The sequence below is a fragment of the Pipistrellus kuhlii genome, unplaced genomic scaffold (genome assembly GCF_014108245.1).
Source record: "Pipistrellus kuhlii isolate mPipKuh1 unplaced genomic scaffold, mPipKuh1.p scaffold_m20_p_1, whole genome shotgun sequence".
Classification (NCBI taxonomy): domain Eukaryota; kingdom Metazoa; phylum Chordata; class Mammalia; order Chiroptera; family Vespertilionidae; genus Pipistrellus; species Pipistrellus kuhlii.
Window position 1 is genome coordinate 128969838 of NW_023425404.1, and position 23658 is coordinate 128993495.

The window sequence follows — 23658 nt, forward strand, 5'->3', positions numbered from 1 at the left end:
ATCACAGAGACAGAAAGTAGAACGGTGGGTGCCAGGGGCTGGGAGATGTTATAATTTAATGGATATAGAGCCGCAGTTTTACAAGATGAGAAGCTATGGGGATGGATGGTAGTGATGGTTGTATTCAATATAACAATGTGAGTGTACTTGATGCCACTGAACCATACACTTAACATGGCTAAGATGGTAAATCTTGTTATATGTATTTTACCACCAAAAATTTGTTTTAAAATGTGGAAAAATGCTCACATATCTAGGATGACTCTTTTTTAAAGGTTTCCAAATAACCCAGGGTTTACAGTAGGCACTCCAGCAATAATGTGATCAAGATGGATCAGCGTCTCACTGGAGCAGTTTTAGCTACACTAGTCTCTTCCCTAAGCAGGTGTGTTTGCAGGTGGAGGAAATTCTCCTTCATGGACTCTGAGAATTAAGGAAATTCAGCAATATTTTGTGCATGAATGGAATGTGAAGTAATTTGCACTGTGTTGATGATAGATACCCTTCATTTTCCAAAGGATTTGTTTTTGAAACTCTCTTAAAGAGCTTAAAACTGGAATCTACACTTAAAGGAATACAGAAGAAAGCAAAAGTGTTAGCACCTTTTAAAAATATTATGTCTGTGAGCAGTAAAACTAGCTGCAACATCCCCAGAAGTTGAGTTTTTTTAAAAAAAATGTATTAAAATTGTATACAAAAAACTTTTCACACTGTCTCTGAGGCTTATGCCGCGTTGTTTAAAGCCGTTATGTAATAAATCATTAGAGATCTTCTTTTAAAATCCATGCTTTCCACTATCCTAGTTAAACTCCTTATCAAGGAAGCTGAGTAATAGTGAAAAACTCTGAAGAGCTCACGTGGTTATTGACGGGAGAAAAAACACCCACCTCACAGCCCGACCACCAGGAAGTGGTCCCAGCTCCGTCACCAGCAAGCTGTGCAATCCTGGGAAAAGCCACTCTGTTTCTCTAGGCTCTAGATTCCTCAGCTATGAAATGAGGACAATAATTGCTGGCCTTTCTGTCTCACAACGCTGCTGTGACAAATCAATAAGAGAATGCCCGTGAAAATGCTTTGGAAACTACGAGGCAACATATAAAGGTGGGAGGTGTGATGAGGTCGAGAGAGGCACATCTCTAACTATTATGAATGAAACGCAGAGTTACTTATCCAGTCAGAGTGGTGGTTGGTTCTCATTTTGTTATGAGTCATCACCACTGAGGCAATGAACTGGAAGACAGCTTGGGTCAAAACCCCCCCTGGAACGTAGCTGGCATATGGTCACCGTCTGTTTCATCATGCCGCCACTGGGCCGTTTGCTATTCCATGTTGTGCTGCCACCCAGAGTTGAATTGTTTCCCACGATTCTTGTTTTGTGAATTCAAGTCAATCAGGTTTTTTTTTTAAAAAAAAAATATATCTTATTTGAATGAGTGCTTCATCATTTGGAACTTATTTTATTCTTGGCAATTCCTTATTACTTGCATTGAAAGCATAGTCATTACAAAAGTTAAAGAAGTTTCTAGCTATATTTTTAAAGAAATCAGATAAAAGCATTCACGCTATTGGTTACATTCTTGAGGGCATAAGAAATAAGCATGTCCGTTTCCCCTGGATGCCAGCCTTCCTTCAGGAATCTTGTGCCTGTCCCCCTGTTCAGTTCTCCAGAGTCCCCCTCAGGGAGCTGCGTCCAGGGGGAGGGGGGATGGGGGGGTAAGAGCACATTTATCCACTAATTGTGTCAGGGACTCATGGTCCCCATCTTGTCCCACACCGTTACCAAACCCAGTGGCATCCAACAGGAAGAAGAGAAAACAAGCAATTCCACCTCTGCTTCAAAACCGCACAAGGCTAGTTGGGGATAAAATTAAATATCTTTGAAAACCTTAAAATCAGATATTTGCATAAAGCGAATGTCAGTGTAACATCATTTTTGTGGCATATAAGCTATATTGAGGCGCTTACCTTAAGAAAAAAGTACATGCTAAAGAATTCAAAGGGAGATGACTGCATTTAAAAATAGAAATTTGTGGCTGTTACTAGATTCAGTCAATCTATTCATTTTATTAAAATCTACAATTCTTTATAAATAAATAAATATACAAGTAAACAAATAACCACTGAAGATAGGGTTGTATAAACAAACAAACAAATATATAAAATGGTCTCTGCCTGCATATTTATAATCAAGTGGGAGGAAAATATAAAAGAGAGAAAAGTAATATGTAATTACACCTTGCAATGAATTCAATAAAGGACTTACTGAGGAAAAAAATAAGAGGTGAGGGGCCCACTTTGATTGGCTGCCTGGAGAAGGCCTATTTGAGGACATGACATTTAACTGAAGAGCATTCTGGGCAGAGAGAAGAGTGGTTGCACATGTGTAAAGGCATGCAGGAGCCGGGTATTCTGAGGATCTCTCGAAAGACCTGGGTTGGATTCCAACCAGAAGAGGAGGAAAAAACGTGCTAGATCAGGGTGGTCAAATATTGATAGGCCTGTTAAATAGTTACATTTCAATCTATCAATAAATGAAAACGGAAGCTTTTGAAGGATTTTAAGCAAAAGGGTCAGATTAATTACTTAAAGGCAAGAGAGAAAATAGAAAGATTAGCTGAGTGGCTACGATTCTGGGCCAGAAGTGCTGGTTGTCTGGACCATGATGATGGCTGTAGAGGAGAGAAGTGGTGGGAAAGTCTTGGAGGCAGATGGGGAATTGGGGGTGAGGCCGTGGGAGAAATCAAGGATAAACCCTTAGTGTCTGGATAGGGAGTAACTAAGTATCAGACCTTGTTCGAGATCAGAGATGACTCACCAGACATCCAAGTATCACGCTCTGCCTTGGGCTGTACAAGTGGGTGTACCACTTTAATTCCACCAGGTGGAGCAAATGAGGAGTTGAGGTTAATCCGAACCAAATCCCTCCCGGTGTGTTTGTTAGCTATCCAAATCGTCTTCTTTCTCCATGCTGAGTAGAAGATACGGTCTCCAAAAAGGGACATTGCAAACAAATTGTGCCTAAAACGCAACAGAAAAAAAAACACATTTGTTTCTGGGCTTATTAAAGTTTCACTTCATTTCAATTTACTGTCTGAATTTTAATCACCAGCTTTTTTGATTATTTTTCTTTTAGGATTAGAAACTGGTATTGAGCTTAATATTTTATATATGTAGTCATAATCTGAATTAATGGGGTATAATTTCTAGCTCCAGATTCTTGGTCTCATTCTTTTGCAAATCAGCACGTAAGTGTGATGGATATAAAGTAGGGAAGAAAATAGGAACAGGGTAGAACTGGACTTCTGGTGTTGTCCATTTCACACATGACTAATTTCTGCCGCTTTCCAGAAGCTGGGAAAGTCCGTTACTGGCAAGGTGACAAATCAAACGTGTGTAACTTTATAACTGCATGACATAAAAATTCCAAAAGGAATAATTATAACCAACATGTGAGAACTGATTTATATTTCAAATATTCTTTTATTTATCTTTATTTGTGTTTCTTTAATTAACTTCCACAAAATCCCCAAGAAATAAGTGCTATTATTATCCCCATATTAAAGGAAACTGAGGATAAGAGAAGTAATAAATGGTAAATCTGAAACTGGAGTTCAAGACTCCAAAATCTGCACTAAACCACCATATAGTATTGGCTTAACTGGCAAAAGTAAAATAAATTTATCACACGCATTTCAAATGGCAATTGCTTTATTTCACACCAGAAGCAAAACTTACTGTGCAAGGTGTTTGCTGACATGGACAGAGCCTCCATCGTAATCACAGGAACAAATGAAGGAATTGCTTCCTTCTCTGTTGGACTGAACCCAAAAGAGCCGTTTTTCAAGCACATCCAGGGACATAGCTGCTATTTTCTCTGACGTCTCAAGCAGAATCTTCACGTCCACACCTTTGAGATCTGCTCTGTGAAGGCTGCCGGCCACCTCTGAAGACCAAAATATGAACCTGGGGGTGAACACATGAATGAGACACACAACTGAGTGTTAGGTTACTTAAATGGTCAACTCTCTCAGTGTGTGCACAGTCCCCAGGTATCTGCACAGGACAAGCTTGACTATTTTGAATGAAAATGTAATTCAACAGGAGTCCTTGAACTTTCCGTGGGATTTCAGGTTGGAGGAGAATTATGCTTCTCCAGCAGGAAGCCATGGTAGTGAGGAGTGCTGCTGGTAGAGGGAGTCATTGTGGTTTAAATCTGGCAAGCAGCCTATTGGAAAGGATGATTCTTTTTTTAAAATATATTTTTATTGATTTTTTACAGAGAGGAAAGGAGAGAGATAGAGAGCTAGAAAAGTCGATGAGAGAGAAACATCAACCAGCTGCCTCTTGCACACCCCCTACCGGGGATGTGCCCACAACCAATGTACATGCATACCCTTGACCAGAATCGAACCTGGGACCTTTCAGTCCGCAGACCAACGCTCTACCTAACCGGCTTCAGCTGGAAAGGGTGATTCTTATCATAAAAGAGGGCCATGGTCTCCATGAGAAGGTCCCTTTGCGTCAAAATGCTGTGATCCTATGAATTTTCACCAGATTTTGAAATATATCTCAGTGTCTGAAAACAGCAGAATTTACCTTTCTACTGGATCGACTGCTACGTCTGCAGGATATTGTAAGGCGCTTAAGAGAACACGGGAATGGTTTCCTTCCATATCTGTGACTGTAATGATTCCTTCCTGTTGATTTGACCAAATAAGTTCTTCCTTTATCCAATTTATTGCCATTCCTGAAACATTTTTCTCTATATTGCATACTGTCTGTAAAAATCAAATTTCAAATTTGTTATTAATAATCCCCCATTCTCAACACACAAAAAAATTATTTTTAATGTAGAAGAGCCTGTTCTTTTAAGAACTCGTCATTTTTGTGCATTTCCCAAATACATGAATGATAAAATAATCACAGCTACAATGCCATTGTTTTGATGCAGCAGTCAACCCACCATATGCTTACTTCTAGGTAAAGTATCTGTGACTGTAGTAACAGTGGAATTTCGAGGCTACCTTAAAGACAGTTTACTCCATCCCACTTGCTAATGGAACTTTCCAGATTCTCACTTGAATTCAAGTCCAAGCTTTTCCAAACTCTGGCAGGATTCCCTTGGAGTCTGTGCACAGAGCTCTAAAGTAGATGAATTTTTCATGAGGGCCCCACACTCCTTCTGGCCCCTCCTCCTCCTTCAGGCCCCTCCCTTTCTACCATCCCCAGTGCCCTTGCACTCTGACCCCATGACCTGAAAGCAAGGCTTCTCTTTCTTTATGTCTCCTGGGCAGTGTTCCCTGCTCTGTCATTAAAAAACAACCCAACAAAAACCTCTATTATCTCCTCATCCCCATGTGCGCGGGTAAACGGGTCTTCTTGCGGGGTGGAGGGTGGAAGGTGGGGAGAAGGTTGCAGATTTCCATGGTGTAAATATTCCCATCATTGCTGATTTCCAGCTACTCACCTGACCTCACTGAACACATTTGGGCAGGGATCTAACGTTCTCATGAGCCTGTTCTATTTCTATATCTCAGAGTAATCTGATCCAACCATTGAACCGATTGCTAATAGATGAATATATAGCTCATCCAGGTAAATGGTTTACATGTTAACAGGTGTCCTTTATAAACAATGTTTTAACCCAAAGAAGGGAATATAATAATGGATTTTAGGCATCAAGCCAGTCCTTTCCTAATGACTTGACATAAATTCACAGCTGTTTAACTTATTTCCTATTCTGTGACAGGAAATTCTCCAGATTCTTAGATTTAAGATTTTGCGGCAATCCTACAGATGGCTGGAGAATGTAGTAGCCATCCTTGTTAAAAGTGAGATTAGCAAGTATTAAAGATGTGATAAAACAGATTAGCAACTAATTGAAGCTTTTAAGAATAATTGGAGAGAGAAGGTTTGGTTTAAGAAAAAACACACACAAAACAGTGGGCACTTTGTGCTGGGAATAAATGCTTAAGGTTTCTCTAGTCACGCGCTCTCTGTAATCTATCTCCCAGGAAGAGAGAGGACATTCCTCCTGGGACTCATGTAAGGGTTCTACCAGTTAAAAAGAAAGATTTAAGATCTTGTGTAAATATTTGAAGCAAAATGCTTTCTATCTATCTGCTTTATTTTTTTTCCCCCAGAGTGCAAACACCTTGAGAATACAAAGAAAACAGTTTTTCTTCCTAGATATCAGGTGCCAAAACCCTCAACAAAGATTTTTTATGATGAAACAGGGTCTCTCCACCTCAACATGATCGATGTTTGGGGCTGGATGGTATTAGCTGTGGGGACGGTCCTGCGTGTTGTAGGATGTTTAGCAGCAGCCCTGGCCTGTGCCCACCAGATGCCAGCAACACATCCTTTCTCCTCCCCAATCCAATTGTAACAACCACAAATGTTTCCAGACATTGACAAATATCCCCTGAGGGGCAAAACTGCCCCCAGTTGAAAACCGCGGGAGCAGATAAAGAGTCATATAAATAATATGTTTTTACCATAAAATGGTGACCTGACTTAATTAACTGACATATTTCCAAAATACAGGATGTGAGGGCCATCTGGCTGTGACATCTGTCACCCCATTGATCGCCAGGGTTGGTTCGGCTGATCTGGCTGGCTAGGCGGGTGTCCCCCTCCTCCCTCACCGATCCATGTGCGTCCCTCCCGAAGCTGCGCGCTCGGTGGAAGAGGACAACCTTCCCCCCAGAGGAGAGGACCGGTCTTCGGTCAAGGGTATACGAGTAGCTGCGCTCCCCTGCTAGAACCTCCACACAAGCTCTCAAAATACATGGACATCCTCACTTTCTACTTTGGGGAGCTTCTGAATTTTATGGGCTTGTACAATCATATGCCACAGATGCAGATTCAATAAATGCCTACTACACATGTCAGGCACACATATGAACTATAATGTGATTTTCACTTATGTATACATTACTAATTAACTATTATATCATGTTTGTCAGCCTACACAAAAATCCCTCAATACCTTAGGAATTGGTACTTTACCTCTTGCCTTGTCCCATTCAGAAAAACTCTTTGCAAAAGTTGTCTGTCTGGATCTACCCAATAGATTCTTTCTTTACTGTAATGAAAGTCCACGATCACTGACACACCAGCATCGGTCACCAATTTCTCATGATTGGTTCCTTCCAGGTCAATCCTAAAGATGTCCTTTCCATGAGAGAAGATTAAGAAGGGTGCAGGACCTATGTGGGAAGAAAGAAACCAAACTGTGCATTTTCAATAATATTTTGTCCAATGTAGACATAATACTTCCCCGTGACAACTAACACAAGTGTTATTAATTTTTTATTCCAGGTTCTATATTTTAAATAACAATATTGTAGGGGGTGGGGGTAATGGGGTATAAGGACACGTATGTAATAGCTTAATCAATAAAGAAATTACAAAAAAAGAGGAAGAGGACTAACAAAATGGAAAGTAAATTACTTTCAAATACCTAAAAAAAGAATATTATATAAAGCATAATATATATATATATATATATATATATATATATATATATATATATATGTGTGTGTGTGTGTGTGTGTGTGTGTGTGTGTGTGGTGTGTATTCACAATTAATTTTGTAAGTTATCTTCTCCACAAATTGATTATAAACAATGAACATTGCCAAAATATGGAAGAAGAAAAAACTATTTGAAGAAAAAAGTACCGGTACTTTCTTCTCTTATATATAAAATGACATTTTATGTTAAAAAAGAAACAATCTACTATATTCTGCTGTGCAAAAGGCCTATATGAATGTAAATTGTAGTTACATAAATTGGAAATAGTGTTATAGATATTATCATTTTCTACCTCAATGCCCCCACCCCCACCCCAGTCTTACATGTGAACAGAGCCTTCAGGGTAATGACATGGGAGAAGGTGGTGAAAACTAGAGGTGTTACGTGGAAGCAGGAAAACTGAAATGCTGTCCCGTGAAAGCGCTGGCATATTTCTCTGTTGGCATCACCACCTAAAACCCAGGATGCTCAATTCAATTTGAATTGCATATACACTGGGGGGACATACACTACATAGTTACTATTTACCTGGAATTCAAATTTAACTGGGAGCCCTATGTTTTTATTTGCTAAATCTGAGTGGTGCACCTTCCTGGATCTCTTGATCCCTGCAGGACCTTGCCATGTTCCCTAACCCTATACCCGGGGCCTCTAATATTTCAGGTGATGGCCACCTACCCACTCTGCTCCCAGGTACATAACAACTGCTTGAAATCCTGAGACCTCTGGAAACCTCAGCCTAAATTACTGGCTGACTCCAAGGACAGCTTGCCTTTGTTGCTTAAGATGCTGCCGGGGGACCATTTCCTCTCCTGCAGCCAGGTCAGTTTTCTTGGTCTCTTCCTGAGGGTGGGAGGCTCCTGCCAATCTAGGCCAGTGGTGGGCAAACTTGACTCGCGAGCCACATGTACCTCTTTGGCCCCTTGAGTGTGGCTCTTCCACAGAATACCACAGCCTGGGCGAGTCTATTTTGAAGAAGTGGCATTAGAAGAGGTTTATATTTTAAAAATTTGGCTCTCAAAAGAAATTTCAATCGTTGTACTATTGATGCTTGGCTCTATTGACTAATGAGTTTGCTGACCACTGCTCTAGGCCTTTAGGTAACTATGCAACCACTGGGATGAGTGGGGATTGGAGATGATGCTAATGTATCCTTCCTTCCCTGCTGGGCTTACTCCATTCTGTTTTCACATTAGACTGTAATACATTTACGTGACACAACATATGTACTTCTTGTTCCAAAGATTAGACAAGATGATGACTTAATGACATTTTACTCAGAAAAAAAATTTTTTTCTTGAAATAGTGCCGGCAAAGTGTCTAAGAGAATTAGTTCAAATCACTCTTCCTGTATCTTTCTCCATAACCCAAGGCTCTCCACACAGATGTGTAGGTGGATCCCAGGCTTCATTGCTACTCCAGCTGTAGAATCAAAGAAATCATAGAAGAAATGCATTGGATCAAGAGCCAGCAGGCCTGGTTTCCAGTCCTGGCTCCATCAGTATCTCTGGACTTCTCCCGGGGCCTCACTGCCTATGTCAGAGGGCTATTGGGGAAAGAAGTAAAATTATGATGTCGAAATACTTTATTAATTGTGGAGCACTACACAAGTGTGGTTCACTATTGCTTATTCTCACAGTTCAGATTTGAACCCGTGGACTAGAACATTGGCACAGCTCACCTCTCCTAAGCGATGTGCCATGGAGAAAGAGTGGACAACAGGAAAAGGCACCCTGAACCAAGAGCCCATGTGTGGTCCACAGCCTGCTGTGGAGTCCACCCTTTGAAATGTGCATCATGTATTCTCTATAAACTAAATAAATGGCCCCAACACATATTATTAATTTCCTAATTCATTGTTACATTAATGAGATCAAGAAAACATTTTATTCGTTTAAAATATAACTAAACAGGAGATTTCCAGATTAAAAATAAAGGAGAAAGGAAAGGCACTCTAAACATTTTAGTAAGAACACAGCACAATGTTTTCCTTGTGCATAATAGGTACAAGTGTGTTTTATTAATTTGTCTGGGCTTTTCCCAAAGATACTAGCAGATCTATCAAATTAATAAAAGCGCAATCTATCCGAAACCAGTTTGGCTCAGTGGATAGAGCGTCTGTCTGCGGACTAAAAGGTCCCAGGTTCTATTCCGGTCAAGGGCATGTACCTTGGTTGTGGGCACATCCCCAGTAGGGGGTATGCAGGAGGTAGCTGGTCGATGTCTCTCTCTCATTCTCTCTCTCTCTCTCTCTCTCTCTCTCTCTCTCTCTCTCTCTCTCTCTCATCGATGTTTCTAGCTCTCTATCCCTCTCCTTTCCTCTCTCTCAAAAATCAATAAAAAATATATATTTTTTTAAAAAAAACGCAATCTAGATTATGGTAGTTACGTTACTATCAGCAATAATAATAACAACAACAGGCTTTCACCTCCTGACCTCATTTACCTTCTATAATGGCAAGGTTTGACTGCCAATAATCAAAAGAGAAATCTGAAGACTACTTAGATCCATAAAGCACAAACCACAGCATTAACATCAGTAACATTTCAAAAAACAAATAAAGAATATTTATAAACTACTAAGTATGAATTAACAAATTTTACCCTCAAAATTTTCCTATTCACTGTGAATGATGGCATCCAGGCTTTATCATAGTCTCTTAGAACTGGAAGATCCTAGTTATTACCGAATCTAGTGTTTCCCCAACTCATTTCTCTAGAAGAGTCCCACAGGGTATTGTGTGTGTGTGTGTGTGTGTGTGTGTGTGTGTTCTGAAAATTCATTTTCTTGAGAGTCTAGTTCAGTGGGGCTGGGCTGAGAGCTAAGAATCTATTTTGTGAATAGACACTGCAGGTGATTCTTACATCTTGGTGAATTTGGAAATCATCGATCTAGTTCAGATGAGGAAATTGAATATTTCCCAAAATCCCACGGCTAGTTGGTGGAGTTGGAATTAGGACCCAGATACCACCTTCTCAATCCAGTGCCCTTTCCTACCTTGGTCTAGGTTGTCCTATGTCAAGATGGTATAATCTTCACTCTATTTATTTGACTGATTATAATTCCACTTCCCTCAAAACACGGTTCATTTTCCCTACACTGTCAACATCATTTTTATGTAAACCAGGGCCTGGGCTGAGGATTTGTCGACATAAAATGTAACGTGATCTAAAAGAAATGAAAGACAGAATTAGGCTTGATGAAATAGTCATTGTTCTCTACCACCGCTGGAAACGATAAGTCAGTCGTGTTTCTTCAGGCCTGTCAACCACTATAAACATCGCTGTGGTATGTGTTGGGGTTTGAATGTCGGCAGGGCGTGCAATGTTTGAACAGCTAAACTTTGGGATGTCAAAACCCTATGGCATTTATTTTGGGTGCAGTTTGGCCAGGCCATGGTCAGCAAACTGTGGCCCCTTGAGTGTGGCTCTTCCACAAAATACCACAGCCTGGGCAAGTCTATTTTGAAGAAGTGGCGTTAGAAGAAGTTTAAGTTTAAAAAAATTTGGCTGCTTTTCACATGCTGAATTCATCTGGAATTCTTACCATTCTGCGTCTTGTTCAACTGTGTCAGGGAACTCACTTCAGGAAACTCTATTCTAGGGATGTTCACCCTAAGGCCGATCCTCTGCACCCAAGTTCCAAGAACTGATTAGAAAGTGGGTCCCTCTAAATGGATTACTATCATCATATCACCTAGACAATTTCATATCTAATTCCAAGATATATTGCATCCCAAATAAAATGTATTCCACGGCCCCTTTCTCTATTTCCAAAGCCAGCACCGTATTATCTTTACATTCCCTTCTTCCTTCTTTGACATTATTGCCTCTCTCTTATAGGGACATTTAGGATCCACCTAGATAATCCAGATTAATCATGCCATCTCAGTTCACATTTGGGAAGTCCCTTTTGTTGTGTAAGGTTACATTGATAGGTTCCAGGAACTAAGACTTACACATATTTGGGGGTCATATTCAACCTCCAACAGTTAATAATGCTCAGCATCTTCCCATAGACTTATTTACCCCCCCTTATATCCTCCTTGGTGGATTATGCATTTAAATCCTTTTCCCACTTTTAACTAGGTTATTTATTTTCTTGTTGTTGCATTTGAAAGATTTTTGAAAAATATATATTTTGGATACAAGTCCTTTGTCAGATATGTCATTTGCAAATGTTTTCTTTCAAGAAGCAGTACAGCACGGCTTTTTATTCTCTCAGCATCACTTTTGGCAGAGCAAAAGTTTTCATTTGATTAGATTCAATTTATCAAATTTTTTTTGCATATTATGTTTTTGGTGTCATTCCTAAGAACTCTTTACTTAATTCCAGGACACAAATATTTCTTTTTTGTTTTCTTCTAAAAGTTTTACATTTTCACATCTTTGGTTTAGATCTATGGCCCATTTTGAGGTTCATTATTTTGCTCATGGATGTCTAATCAATCCAACATCATTTATTGAAAAGATTATCCTTTCTCCATGGAATTGCTTTTGTATCTTCATCAAAGATCAAATGACCATATTTGTATAAGTTCATTTCTGGGAATTTAGTCCATCCCATTAATTTATGTGTATATCTCTTAGCTAATACCAGAGTTCAGTATAACTTTTTAAAATAACTCATAATAATGCAGTTTTGCATAACAGCCAGCCACGTTTTAAGTACCTGTGCTATGGGTCATTTTTTATCCTAAGTAAACACGTTTAAATATCCCTCTTCTGCCGGTATAAATTACACTAAACTTTATGTAAGGACTATTGCCACCAGACTAAAGTACGTTTGCCAACCTTAAAGTATTAGAAAAGTTTTTCCAGATGTCACACACACACACACACACACACACACACACATGACTCAGAAATCTGTCTTCTGAGTTCTGCCACTATATTTTCTAGTCTCTGCTGGATATGTCCAGCTGACCACCTCCCATAGCCCAAAAGTCCCTCTGCATGTCAAAAATCAAGATTATGCACTACCTTCAGATTAGTTCCCATTTATTGAAAAGATTGAAGTTGACATAGGAATTTAAAAATTTGGTTGAAAGTTCCATATGTTTTGATATTTAGTCATTGAAGGATGTCATAGGCAAAAAAGATATTTCACAACTGTATCTGCATCAGATGAAAGAAACGCTTCACTAGCTGTATTTACAAAAATCACAGAATATACTTTTTAATTGCACCCATCAATTATTCACAAATTTTGTTGAATTAGACTAGCAAATTTCTATCTTCCTAAATTTTAATCTGTAAATGCGAACCAACCAGTGTTGTATTATATAATATGTTTGTTTTGTTTTTAAACAAATTAAAAGGGACAAAAATTCTTTACTTGGAAGTTTTTAAAAAATGGTTTTCGAAAATTTTGCTGACAGGGTTTTTTTGTGTTTTGTTGGTTTTTTTTTTAAATCCTGCAAACATGAGAGTTTTTAATAGGTGACATGTTGACTTTGTTAAACAACCTAATCTCCTAACAATGGAAACATTTCCAACATCTGTTTTCCAACTGTTCTCCTCACACACAAATCTTACAATCAGCGGCCACTTTCTCACTCCTTGTTAGAATGGCACCTTTAAGTTGGAGAAAGTTCTATTGCTCTAGTTATTTTTCAAATTGCATCCTAGGGACACCTATTTGCTATCACAGCAAAGGTCCAATCATTGAAACACTTCTTTTTTTTTTAAAGGAAACTTTGTGACATTTGATTGCTCTTTTAAGTTTGACTCAAGATATTCGGTGGGAAGCATGTAGGTCAATGTTTTCATGGCTATTCCCCATCCAGTATAAGTATTATAAAGAACCTAGTTTATTCTTGTTTTTATAGAAGTAATGACATCAATATATCCCATTGCACTTGGTGCAACTCCAGTTTCAACTTCCTTCTTACACTGCCTTCCTGAGAGACCTCTGCAGTTCAAGGCCCATTGTGAGCTCATCTGTTCATGTGTCAGTAAATGCGGTGGCTCCATCACCACTGGTACTGTTTTTTTCTTCATAATACATTTGTTAATATGTAAAGAAGTCATGACCATGGAAAAAATTACTTCTTTTATGCATTTGTGTGTTTTGTTGTTGTTGTTTTGTTTTGGGAGTTTTTGTTTTGCTTTTTTTGTTTTGTTTTGACTAATGAAAAATATCAGAGGCAAATACAAGAGTGGCTAAGATCACAGGCACGGGACACAGAATACCCTGTTGGCTCTTTACTGGCTTTACTTCTTATTAGCTGTGAATTGGGGTGTGGGGGGAGAGCGCACGCATTCAGAGTGAGTCACCCCAAGATGGGCCTCCATGGTGTGCACACTATGTTTGAGCTAAAGGCAACTGAAACCCTGCAGCTCAAGTGGAACTGTCTCTTCTTAACTCCCTAGAAGAATTTGAATCAGGGGCCTTGCCCATAGTAGGAGATGATCATAAATAACCTTTTTTGAGGCCTCTGTATGTATGGCAGGGCAAACTACTAATTCCTGACCATCTGCTCAACTTATGATCTTGCAATTACCCTCTGAACCCCAAGGTGACTTACCTCATCCCTAGCTCAGAATGTCACACATATCTCATTTTAGCCTTCTGCCTCTGAACCCCTCATGTGCACGGGGTTCCCGTGCGAGGACAATTACTTTTGATTTTCTCTCCTAAGTCTGCCTCACGTCAAGTTGGTTATAAAGCAGCTGAAGGAACCAGAGGAGGGAAGGGGGATTTTTCCCTTTCCCTACAGACCCTCAACTCATTACTTAACTCTCTGTGCATCAGTTTCTTCATCTTTAAAATGGAGATAATCTAGTACTTACATCCTAGGATTGTTATGTAGACTAAATAAATCGATGCATGCCAAGTGCTTAGAATTTTCCCTCACATACAGCGAGCTCTCGTTAATGTTAACTATTAGTTTCTAGAAAATATCATAAACTGGGATATATTAGACACACCTTTACTTTCACTCATCTGTACAATTTTTCTAATACTAATTTCTTCAAAATGTTAGTAATGTTTTCTGTGACATTTTCTATTTTTGCTTCAGAAACCTAAAGAGAACCTTCTATCATAGTAAACATAGTCTTGAATGTCATAACTTTTTAACACAACTGTAAAAATCATAAAAGTTGTTTTCACATTCTAGATACTTATTTTTCAGCAACTTATTTGTCCTAATGGCTTTATATGAGCATTATCTAACATTTTAAGGCAATTTTTACACTTAATAAACATAAGTGCATTTTTAAGGCTGTCTTCTTAATTTCTATTATTTATTTATTTATGTGTTTATTTGGTCAACTCTAAAGAAAATGGAATTGTTTTGTTGCTGTTTTGTTTTGAATTCTTTCTTGTTGGATTTCTTTTGAGACTGACATGGTTTTTACCTCCTGTGCAGGGTCAGTGCCTTCCATTCCTCATTGGTCTCTTGGGCTTGCATCACAGTATCAGCTGCTATCTCTAGTGCCTTTGCAAGAATGCTCTGAAACCACTTTGGGGGGTTTTGGAAGAGTTGGTTTTGATAAATCCAACTAGCACGGTTCATAAGTCAGCAGGTAAACTGCAGCATGCCCCGCCCCGGGCCTCTGGGCTGGCACCTGCCTGTCCCTCAGGATGCCATGGGCATCTGGGTCAGTGATGTGACCATTACCAGCCCAAACACATAACTAAGGTTGAATAAAATGTGTTTAATTTATTTGAGTTGATTTATTGTTGTAATTTGTAGAAAAGAAAGTCTCAGTCCTACTTACAAGGACCTTTCAATGTAAGGAACTAGATATAGTGAGAGACTTTTCCAACTTAATGTGATTAATACTTTTTTGTAGAAAGGACTAATCATTGCATTGGTGGGCTCTCAACAGTCAGTCCTGGGAGGTGGCATGTGTGTGTCCAGGGCCCCAGATTCTAGGTCTCATAGGACCCTGATGAAGTATCTCTTCTCCTTGATCTCAGCCTGTCATCCGTGACATGAGGCAGTTGGGGTAGATGACCCTGAAGGTCCTTTCGATCTAATACTTATCAGTTCAATTCCTATCCCACCTGACTTACAGAATTCAATAGTTTCCTGGTTTCCAGCATTTTGTAAAGAAGCCAGAGCTGGTGGTAAATTCGTAAGTCGATGCTTCTTACCCTAATTCTTATTGTCTGTGAAATGTTTCCTTCTCTCTGCTTTTCTAAACTTTAAATACCAAATCAATAGGGTCAATATGAGCTCTGCTACAGGAAATAAAACAATAACGTAAAACAAACAACCCCCTCCAAATAACACTAAAAGCTTGGCTCTTTGAAGGAAGTCTAAAAAATTAATAAATTGATTAAATTTGTAAAAAATTTTAGAGGTTCAAAATTTGGTCTAAGTCTCATTTGTAACTATTGATAACACAGTCATCTTTTCTACTAACTTTACAATAATGTTGCTCAAATTGAAAGTCTAAAAAAAATAAATATTTGCCTATAAATACCACATTCTGAGTGTTCCTAGAAAAATAGTAAAAACATAAAACATAAAAGAATGTTGGAGTCTATATGTATTTTGAATCCAGATCCATTGTTCTCATTTATCCCATTCTGACCAGTGGTATATATAGCTATATAAACATTGAGAAAAACCACTTCCCATAATTTTCTTGAAATGTTGAGAGCAAATGTGACAAATAGTAAAAATAATTACTTAGAAAAAAAATAATTAATTGAAGATGTCATGCCATATTTTATCATCAAGGATAATAAGTCACAGGTTACACGCTGGGTAAGATGATTGTTAACACTAGACTTATCCCAAGAAACCCACCTTGATTTCTCTAAGCATCACTGCAAATTTGAAAAATAAGCTTAGAAAATTTACACAATGCAAAGGTGTCACTAATGCCTCAGCTTATGGAATTTGGTAGAGTAACAGTTCATATGTCCTTGGAACTCACTATGTCAGATAAGATTCTAAGCCCCTTCTACGAATTAAGTATCCTTATATGAGGCAAGTACTAGCAGCTCATATCAGCTATGTAATTGGACCTTATTAATTTAAAAAGCTGAGGCCTAGCACATCCTGCTAGGCATAGTGCACTGGCTAAGGTGAGAGAACTCTTCCATTTAAACTTAAGGTGACAAGTAAATGTGACACTAGAACCACTTGTCCAAAACTGCTCCACTTTTTCCTGTGACAAGATCAATCAATTTATGTAAAGCACAAACCACTGTTTATTCAGTTTAAAATTTATCCTTTGTTTCAAAAATGACAAACTTATTTTTTGCTTCAAACATGACATTTCATCCTGATGGGAATACCAGAACCTGGTTATTTCCTATGCACCAGCACAGCTTACGTTAAAGAGGGACATCCATTCACAGTGTGCTTCTGTTTAGCTTTTTGTTCCAGAAGATAAAGTAGGTTTACAGTTGTGAGTATGGAAAGCATAGTTTATTCTTGTATTATTATTTATTTAATCATTATTATATTATGTATTATTAGTAACTTGCTTTTGCCCACTCCTGTACATCAACATTGAAAGATAATCACCTATCATTCTCTCTTGGACATTGTTGGGTGCATTTTAAATAGATTGAGATTCTAGATGGAAATTTTTGTCATGTATCTTCCCCCCCCCCTTACATGTACCACCACGATTCATTAGACTAATCAAGAAATATAAAAGTTTCAGTCAATTTTTAAGATACATTTTCAAATCTAAGCTTTCCACCCACTTGGAGTTTTTAAAATTCTCAACAACGATGCTTAAATCTAAAAGATATACATCTCCACATACTGGGTAAATTAACATCAATGACAGTAACCTTTGTAATTTCCCTGCACAAAAAGAGAGTTTACATTCTCTTGAATTGAAAATTCTATTACAAGCGGAATACTTTTATGCTTCAGAGAAAGCAAGAAGACTCCTGGCAGCTCCTGTTTCTGGACCTGTTTTTAAGTCTCATAAAGGAAGGACCCAAAATACACAGAATTGGTGTCAGCAGCCTTATATTATCACAGTGTTGAGTTTGATTGATCTTCCATCTTTGAACTGTTGGTATCTATGAGAGAAGAAAGTTCCTTCTTCAAGCTTTAGAAATGTTAACCACAAGAGCGTCGAAGTGAATGAAATAAAACCCTATTGGTTCACCGATGCATCATGTGATGAAGAACAAGGCAGCTGCCATGATGTTGTTAGGACTGTCTGTATCCTAGCAACCATCTACCCACAAAAAGAACCACCTCAGGAGGAAATCCACATCCTGCACACAAAGCTGGTCTGCAGCACCATGACAGGCCGATCCGGATGGAAAAAGAAGGTAGGCCTTTCAGAGACAGGGGGCTTTGCAAATAAATCAGTGCATGCCATGAGTCACTGCCACAGAAGTCTGCTGGTTCTCAAATGCCTTCACACTCACACAATTGCAGTGTATAAGTAACTTGAGAACCGCTTGGAAAACCCAGACACTGAGAGACATTAGAAGGGTTGGCCAAGTTTGGAAGATTCAGAAAATCAAGGTCATAAGTGATAACACACTCACACACCAATTCAAACTCCAGGCTCAGAAAGAAGGTCAAGAGGTGCTGAGAGCAGAAGCATGTGCCTTGAATTTGGCTAAAATGACTGAGGTTTCTATACATTAACTAACTTCTAGCATCAAACGCAAGCTTTGAATGATGATGTTAAGAAAAAAAATTAACTACTACAGAAAGCCATTTACACGCATTATCCCAAAATTGCTTTCAAAGGTTAGTAACATTGGACATGAAAATAAAATCAAAATCTCTTTTCAGATACAGTGAGATCTTTCAAGAAGGGTAAAGGTCCCTTCTATTTAATAATATTTTTTTCTTTTTCTACAATTGACAAAAACATCACATCACAGCCCAGAAATCAGTCATCATCTTGTTGTGGTCCCCAGCAAATCCAACAGCTGGGGATGGGACTGGAATGGTCATGTGCAAAGCCATTATTTATTAACATTATTATCTCACTTCTGACTTGTGTCCACAAGGTCAAAGAAAGCCACTCCCAACCATGGAATTCCTTCCTAGCCTGAGTGTTAATATATAATCTCTAAAAAATGAATCTGTATTCTTGGTTCATTTAATGTCCAGGTAGTACTTCCTTCATGAGTAGAATTATCATTCTGGATAAAAGTACTAGCCTGAAGTCAAGAAAAAGACAGACAGTGGGGACAATTTCATTCCAATGACCAAGGTTTTTGTAGTTATTTATTATTATTATTATTATTATTATTATTATTATTATTATTATTTTACTGTTTCTGGTTCCTTCTTAAAGTTAATTATAATTCTAACATTTGGAACTATAACATAATAAAACTCACATTTTGTTTCCTAACTCTAGGATTTCTCAAATTCAGAGTAATAACAAAGTCTAAACTCAACATCAAGTTGCTTCATAGAATTTGAGAATTTCTTGAAAAATATTTAGTAATTCCTTGAAAGAAAGTGCATTGTTTAAAACTGACCTGGACATTCTGGGGGGGAAAAAAAAAAAGCTCTTCAATGCAGTAGTTCCCAGATATTGAGGTTATTTATTGAGTCTTTCTTTTTTTTTTTTTTTTTTTTTTATTTCTTTTTAAAATATGGAACGCTTCACGAATTTGCGTGTCATCCTTGCGCAGGGGCCATGCTAATCTTCTCTGTATCGTTCCAATTTTAGTATCTGTGCTGCCGAAGCGAGCACTATTGAATCTTTCATTTTTATTTTTACTCATAACAAGTTTACAAAAACTACCACATTAAAATAATTGCTGAAATATCTTAAATCAGGCAATGCCCACATATTGGAAAGTTGTTGAACAGATTGTAGAAGACTTATTTTCTAGGTAAGGGATTTTAATCACCTTTTGTCTGATGGTTACTGTTTGATTTTTTAATTATCTGGATTACAAGACAACACATAAATCAATCTCAATAAAGTAGTACAATGAAATCTACAAGTTAATAACAAAAATAAGAGAGGAGATATAGTAAGTGATTCAGAGTCCAAACTACTACTACACCTAATAGTTGACCACTGACGGGGGCATATGCAGCTTCCCTCATCCTCGCCCACTGGTGCCTCTCATCTGCCCTCTGGCCACCCCGCTGTGAGACATTGTGCTTCAGTCCCTCCGGCCTGCCGCTCATTGTACCATTTCACCTGAAACGTGGGACTAGTCTCCTCATCTTCCTCAGCACAAGTACCATCAACCTCTAACTTTCAATCAGACCCTCATTAAGGAATGGGTATAATAGGAATACCTTACAATAACTGGCCAACACCAGACGTTCGACGGTCTATTTGGATGTCAGTGTCCTGCCTCACTTCTGATGTGTCTATGAGGCTAAAGAAAGCCACTTCTCCAAATGGAATTCCTTCCTACCCTGAGCACACAGGAAAGTCTCCTCTCCAGGTAGTATTCCCACCACCTGGAACCTGCCTTCGAAAAGCTTGGCTTCTGTCTCAAAATTAACATTCTCCCATTGTGGAAAGAGAAAAGAAAAAATTAGTTTAAAACCTGTGGCCATAATTTTTCTTTTGAGAAACAACTCTTTTGCTTATTAAAATAACTTCAGTATGCTACTTAGTAACATTTTAGTTTTTTTTGTTTTGTTTTGAATTTTAAAAAAGGAGGCCCAAGATCTGATCAGGAAAACAGAATTGAAGGAGGAAGAGGAGGAGAAGGAGGAAGAGGAGGAGAAAAATCTAAAATGTATTGCGTGGGAATGTAGGTCATCTGAAACAGACCAAGGGGCCTGGGAACGCGGTCTGGGTGTAGATCAGCCTCACCCAGGCCAGCCAACGTGGCAGGGGCTGGCACCCAAGAGAGAGATGGCCGGTAAGTGTTCCCACAAAGAACAATCACTTAACTTTTAAGAACAAAAATGAAAAAGCGTTTTAGTTGTTTGATGTGCTGGACCAGGATGTGGCTAACACCACAGCAACTTCCCTCCCCTCACAGCCCCCCTCCACATACACACACACACACACACACATACACACACACACATACACACACACACATACAAACACAAACTTTCAGTTAAAGTCTGTCCGCTCACAGTTCATAGCACCAGGTCTTTTAAGAAGTAAAACAGGGTGGCGTTGGGCGTGAGGTTATGAGATGTGGGAAAGGGGCAGCACACTGGTGAGCGCACTGGTCAGTAGAAGGGCCAGCAGGAACACAAGAGCCTTCCTTCCCTTCCACATCACCATTCCCACTGTCTCGGGAGAGACACGCTGGTTTCCCCAGAATACAGGCTGAAGGCACCTGTTTTTATTTTAAAATCCTAAGATATAGACACTCCAGCAGGCCATGGAGCTTTGGAATTCCTGACACTGCAGCCCATCTTTAGGCTTGGTCGCTCCTTCTGGTCCTTATGGAGGAATCTCAATGCATTTTCATGCCTTCCGTTATCCACCCTGAGGAAAGTCATTTTTACTCCTTCCACTATCCACTCTGAGAGAAGTAATTCACTATAAAGAACTCCCCTTTACTTGAAAAAAGAAAAAAAGAAAAAGTAAACCTTTGCTTATCTCTTTGTGCCTAAGTGAAGGGAGCTGACTAAGAGCTAAGAAAGATGAAGCATGTATTCCATCATTTGATTACTTCTCTACAACAGTCTCGCCAAGTAGGGTGTGTACCGCTTACAGACTGAAAAAAGGTCACTATTGTTTGGAAAGACAATATTAGAAATATGTGTAGTATAATGTTCATAATAGTGGTATACATATGACATGTAACTAACTGATAAACACACAAATTGAGAGCATATGCCCACATCTTAATTTTTTTCCAGATGGAATAGAGTTTGGAGACTACTGATGTCAATAAAACAGAAAACATTCGTACTAGATAAGAAATTCGTTCAAAAGGATTTTCATGAAGCCAAATTGCGAACCAAATTACTAGTTCATTGGCTTTTGATGAGAAACAATCATCTGCTCTCCCATGAACACAGAGAATTCTCACCTTCTGACTCCCAAATTGAATGTCAGATATTTGAACATCTCCCAACTAACCTCAAAATATAAATTCATTTAAAGACTTATTTTATCGTTCCTTTAAATGCTAGCAGCTTTAAAAAATCTTAAAGAAATTGGTTCCAAGACTGGCTGGCGTGGCTCAGTGGTTGAGCATTGACCTCTGAACCAGGAGGTCACCGTTCGCTTCCCGGGCAGGACACGTGCCTGGGTTGTGGGCTCCATCCCCAGTGTGGGGCATGCAGAAGGCAGCCCATCAGTAATTCTCACTCATCACTGATGTTTCTATTTCTCCCTTTCTCTCCCTTTTTATAAGGAAAAATATATATGTAATTTAAATTATTACTTTTGAGTTCCTTGTTTTGTTGTTGTCAAATAAAATGGTTACTGGTAAGAAATCTTACAAGAATATTTAATCTTCAGTCAGTGAATTTCTTATCTGTTGGTGTCACAGAAAGAAAATTGGAGCAACGGTTACCACAAGGGCACTTGCCCAAATCAGTTTGATATGTTTTCTTTTTTTATTAACATATTTCATTAATTTTATACAGAGAGGAAGGGAGAGGGATAAAGAGTTAGAAACATCGATGACAGAGAAACATCAATCAGCTGCCTCCTGCACACCCCCTATTGGGGATGTGCCCGCAACCAACGTACATGTCCTTGACCGGAATCAAACCTGGTACCTCTCAATCAGCAGGCCAACGCTCTATCCACTGAACCAAACCGGTTTCGGCAGTTTGATATGCTTTTGTATTTTTAATAAATGTTACTTCTAGCTACAAAAAATACAAGCTATGAATGTTGAAATTATCTTGACTATAATTTTTCATGTAAAACCATCTCAGATTTTTCAATGTGGTGTTTTCCAGTTGTAAAAAAAAAAAAAAAGTTCAATTATTATAGAAGAAATGGAGTCATATTTTAACAGAAATAATTTTAGCAATGATAAAAAAATACCAATAGGAGCTAAGACTTATTGAGTGCCTATTACATACCACGTCTGTTTTATGCTCCTACATGCATTAACTTAGCGGTTTAAACACATCATGCCCATTAGAATCACCAAGGGAGACTTTCAGAGAAAGTGATGCCTGAATTCCACCCCCGAAGCCACTCTGACCCAGGTGGACTGGATGGTAGTCTGGACATTGGTGACTCTGATGTGTGGCCAACATTGAAAACAAATACATTAACACAGTCCTGACAACAATCCTAGGAAAAGGGGGCAATTATCTTCATTTTAGAGTGAGGAAAATGAGACACATGGCTCACAAGCAGCAAAACTGGGATTTGAACCCAGGTCTGACACCAAAATGTAAGCTCTTTACCACTAAACTATCCCTCCAAGACCATAAACCACAGGGGACAGAGTCATTTCCGTGCCATGCATAAAAGGTCATTTCTAGAATTTCTTTGCAGTTAGATTAAAAAGAAAAACAAAAACCTTTTGCATAACCCTGGCTGAAAAAACAAAGATCCTGACCATGAAATTATTCGGGTTTGCACATGACTGGGAAGCTGACCAAGCCTGAGCCGGTGCTGAAATCCGCGATTTCACTGTTTACTGCGAACAGTGATCTCCCAGCGGGCTGAGTGCCCCGGTTCCTCCGGCAGCCAGCCCTCTGAGGCTCAGTCCGTACTTCTTCTTCACCCTTTATTTTACCAGGAAAGTTTGTCTACATAATGCCAGTACAGACGGCAAACAGGAACTGTTCCTTTTTTTCAACAGGTTTTTCTCCTAGAGGGCAAATAAGCTTGAAAGTTCAGAAGCCACTTGCCAGCAGTTTTCTTTATTGCTGTCCTCACCTACTATAGCTCAAATAGAAGCTAGCAGAATACTGGGTTGATAAAACACACACACACACACACACACACACACACACACACACACACACAAAAAAAAAAAAAAAAAAAAAAAAAAAAAAAAAAAAAACACAGAGGAGCAGGAGAAGGGAGGAATGAAAAGAAAATCCAGTTCTGCGTTATCACTTGGTTTATGTGGCTACCAGCCACATGAGTGACAGTCTTGCCTGAAGTTACCTGAATCCTGTCAAACCACAAAGCCTTCTTTCTGCTGGGTCAGGCTGGCCAGAGGTGGTCTGTCTGAATGCCAAGGACAAGAAATAAGGCAAGTGGAATTCAATGGGGGGGGGGGGGGGGGGGGGGGAGCGGTGTCG

The 23658-nt window shown here is 38.9% G+C and overlaps 1 protein-coding gene and 1 non-coding gene across 4 annotated transcripts in view; both read right to left on the reverse strand.

The window, feature by feature from the left end:
* Nucleotides 1-23658, reverse strand: part of EGF (epidermal growth factor) — an 85110-nt gene that overhangs the window by 58429 nt on the left and 3023 nt on the right. For all 3 annotated transcript variants that reach the window (XM_045589027.1, XM_045589028.1, XM_036409044.2), the window contains exons 2-5: nt 7012-7211; nt 4597-4778; nt 3736-3963; nt 2816-3018 (exon numbers count right to left, since the gene is read on the reverse strand). In XM_045589027.1, the coding sequence (XP_045444983.1) occupies nt 2816-3018; nt 3736-3963; nt 4597-4778; nt 7012-7211 (813 nt within the window). The remainder of the gene's footprint in view (nt 1-2815; nt 3019-3735; nt 3964-4596; nt 4779-7011; nt 7212-23658) is intronic.
* Nucleotides 19089-19195, reverse strand: LOC118709786. Its single transcript, XR_004985136.1, has one exon. It is a non-coding gene; the product is annotated as a U6 spliceosomal RNA (small nuclear RNA).